Below are 3766 nucleotides of genomic sequence, written 5' to 3' on the forward strand. Positions count from 1 at the left end.
ATACTATCCCACCCTCCATAGCAATAAAGGGAGGGAATATTGAATATTACACTATCTTTTTTCATTTTTAGGGAAGCATAAAGCAAAGAATATGGATGTGTACCTACAGTTCTTGATTGTAGGAGCAAGGTAAACTTTGGAGAGGTATTGACATGAATGAGAAATCCCCACCTCCATCATTATAGCAATTTATATGAAAGATATGTTGATATGGACAACTTATGACTTTCCAACACATGGCAATTTTTCAAGTAAGAGGCTCATAGAGTGGTTTGTATGTAAATTTTCAAGTAAGAGGCTCAAAGTGGTTTGTGTATAAGTAGTTGTGTTTAAGTTTTTTTAAATAAGAATTTCTATGACCATGTGGTTTAGATCTCTCTATAGTGGACTTCCATTCATGTCCAATTTCCAGTCCATCTTTAGTTTCTTCACAATCAAATAGCTTGAAAAAGAGCATTTATGGGAACCCTCATCAATTTCTCCATCTTGGTCATCCTAAATATAAGAGGTCATGGAATGGGGTTCCAACATAATCATGATCCACTTAGTTTAATATATGCCCTCTTCACCATTTAGACTTTCAATCCCTACTATGGATTAGGATCTCCATACTTGCAATTAGGTCTTTTGGTAGTGAGGCTTTCTCATCCGGGAGATCGTGAGTAGGGGATAGAGCTCAAGAAATAGATAGTTTAGTTGAGACAGTGTGGATGTTGCACATGAACCTTAGAGCTTGAGCTTTGAATATGCTAAATAGGATCTATAGCGTTGTTTATGGGGCGAGGCATTTTCTGTTGACGAGGCAAGTGAGAAAAACATATCTATCCATATCTGATATCTGAGTATATGAATGTGAAGCTAGGCTTCCGTAGCTTTAACCGACCTAGAAGGATCATAACCAATGTTAATATAACCAGGGTGCCCGACTTTGTGTTCATGTTTCTATTTTTGTTGGGAACGAGTAGGAAGATCATCTACCCGTACGCAGATTCATACTAGCGTGGAGACAATTCTGGCATTAGCGACCTTGAGAGGTTATTGCCGATCGGATCATTCGCGGTCGACGATGGCGGGGATGTGGGTGGCGCTGTTCGCGACGATGATGTCGTGCTGCTTCGCGCGGAGTACAGACATCCCACCACCCAAGCATACGGTCATTACGCTCAAGGTGGGAACGTGATCGTGACCAATCTTTAATGACTGGATCGCTCGGTTTATCAGTATTCGCATTCTTTGCAAAATAGGACCGCTAATTACCACTCTTCCCGTCACTAGTTGGTTAGTAGTTAACTGGTCACATTGTTTTGCAAAATAACGCCATTCCACCCTTAATCACTTCGTAAACATGACTGCTAGAGTCCAGCTGGGCATAGCATTGATTGTGTCTTGCGAGAGAAGCAGCCTGCGTTCGACCATCCTCTCCTCCAAAACCACACTTTCCAGGTACATGCAGGACACTCTGGAACTACAATATGCAGTATACCTAACGATAATAATGCTTTAATGTAGTTCGCATTTGCCCTTAAAATCACCTCATACAAATAATTTTTAATTGGTCATTCTATTCAGGAATTCCCAACCTCCTTTCCCATAGCTACTATTATCGATCAACCCCTATCAAAACCATCTACGTTTGAAAATCTTCGAGACTTTAATTATCTACAAGCTGGTGCCAATTCCACACTGTGCCCTTCGGGCACGGTGCCTATAGCTAGAATCCCTTTTGTAAAATCTATCCACATGAAGAGAAAGCATGACGAACTACTTACTCAAAGCAAGGAATCCCCTGATCAGACACATGAGGTAACTATATTTACTGTGATTTCCTTTTTGGAATGATATTTCAAAATCTATTTCCTGACTAACATAAGGAGCACCTAAGTTATGAAAACACAAGGTATAATTGTTTTATAGTCCTTTTTAAATACATTGCGTGTGTGTGTGTGGGAGTTAAGGGGGAGAGAGAGACACACAAAGACATAGGGGAGAGAGAGAGAGAGAGAGATACGTATAGAGAGAGAGAGAGAGAACTTTATATCTAGGTAACACAAACTCTTGATATTTAATGAAAGGAGGGGACCTAGAGATACATAGAATAGTATATATTTAGAAAACATAATATGTCATTGATTTTTTAACACAAAGAGCACGTGAGCAATAAGCATGATATTGGAAAGCAAGGCCTAATTGAAAACAAAGGGGTTTATGGTAATATGATAGCAAGTACACAAGGAGAGAGAGAGAGAGAGAGAGAGAGAGAGAGAGTCTGTCTGCTTGTGCATGTTATATTCAAGTAATATAGGGTGTTGATAGCCTAACAAGAATTCTTTTGTTTACTAGTATGCTGTTGTGAGCAATTACTTTACAGGAGACAATGAGGGCTATGGGGTGACAGTTATTCTTAGTGTTTGGAAGCCATATGTCAGACCTGAGTCACATGAATTCAGTTTGGCACAAGTATGGCTTGTGAATTCAGACAGGCGTTATCCTTCCAGCACAGAGACTATCGAAGTTGGATGGATGGTAATGCTAATCTAACAACTTTCATATATTATTCTTGTTACTCCTTACTCTTTGCACGTAAACCATTGTGAGACTTTGATCCTTGTCATCACCTAGGTTTATCCACAATACTATGGCAGCAAAAAACCGCACCTCTTCATATATTGGACGGTACGTCGTTGCCCACACAGACTAATATACAAGTTGTTTGAAAGCTCCATGCGGTGGTATTTAGATTCCTCTTTAGGTCTCTCTAATCAATCTACTTGCTTAGATAAGTTAAGGCTTTAGATTCCTGTTCAGGTTTATCTAATCGATCTACTTGCTTTGATATGTTAAGGCTGATAGTTATACGAGCACGGGATGTTACAATCTGGTCTGTCCGGGATTTGTATTAATTTCTCAAAAGGTTATCCCCGGGGAACCATTCACCAGTCATTCAACCGTTTGGGGTCGAGAGTATAACATCAATCCTCTTCAAGTTTGGAAGGTTGATTTCAATCTCTCATTTCTGTCAATAATATCACTCCAGGCTTACATATATTAGCTGAATAACGTAAGAGATTAGGTCAAGTCACTAATTATTTGGACAAGGCAGCTCTGGGATTATTGTTGCAGTGTCGGCGCTACTACTGATGATAATGATGACTGATGCAGGACGTTCAATCAGGAAACTGGTGGCTACGTGTTGGTCCTGAGGTGGTGGGGTATTGGCCAGGGACATTATTCCAGAGGCTTTCCAGATCGGCAAATTACATAGATATAGGCGGCGAGGTCATAAACACAAGGGTCAATGGTATGCACACCAGTACTCAAATGGGAAGCGGCCGCTTCCCATCCAAAGGTCTCAGGAAGTCGGCTTTTGCTCGAAACATAGCAATAGCAAATAGCACAGGTCATATGAATCTTGTCAATGCATTCAACGCAAAGGTTACCCAGCCCAACTGCTATGATCTCAAAGGCCAATCTGACTCCACGGGGCAGAATATATTGTTTGGCGGTCCTGGACGAAGTAACAGATGCCCATGAAATTATCAGTCTACATCATATATTCAGATTCAAAAGAATCTCTCTCTTTTTATTATCTTCGTGTACATTTTGTCATACAATTTTCTATAAGGTGCTCTTTGATTACCCTCTTTTATATTTATATATTCTTTGCCTACCCTACATCTTGTAGGACTTTAGTATTGATGCAAATAGATTTTACATTATGATATCAAAGAAGGGGAACCAAGGGTTTGAGCTCATGCACCTATTAAAC

At 40.0% G+C, this 3766-nt stretch overlaps 1 protein-coding gene across 1 annotated transcript; it reads left to right on the forward strand.

Moving 5' to 3' along the window:
- Positions 1-1066: 1066 nt before the first annotated feature.
- LOC148034601 (protein neprosin-like) lies at positions 1067-3531 on the forward strand. The gene is made up of 3 exons (XM_087680684.1): positions 1067-1168; positions 2341-2523; positions 3160-3531. The coding sequence occupies exons 1-3, from the start codon at positions 1067-1069 to the stop codon at positions 3529-3531; spliced, it is 657 nt and encodes a 218-aa protein (XP_087536810.1).
- Positions 3532-3766: the final 235 nt, after the last annotated feature.

Source organism: Lygodium microphyllum, chromosome 6, assembly GCF_053477565.2.
Source record: "Lygodium microphyllum isolate KBCC chromosome 6, Lygodium_microphyllum_v1.1.10, whole genome shotgun sequence".
Classification (NCBI taxonomy): Eukaryota; Viridiplantae; Streptophyta; class Polypodiopsida; order Schizaeales; family Lygodiaceae; genus Lygodium; species Lygodium microphyllum.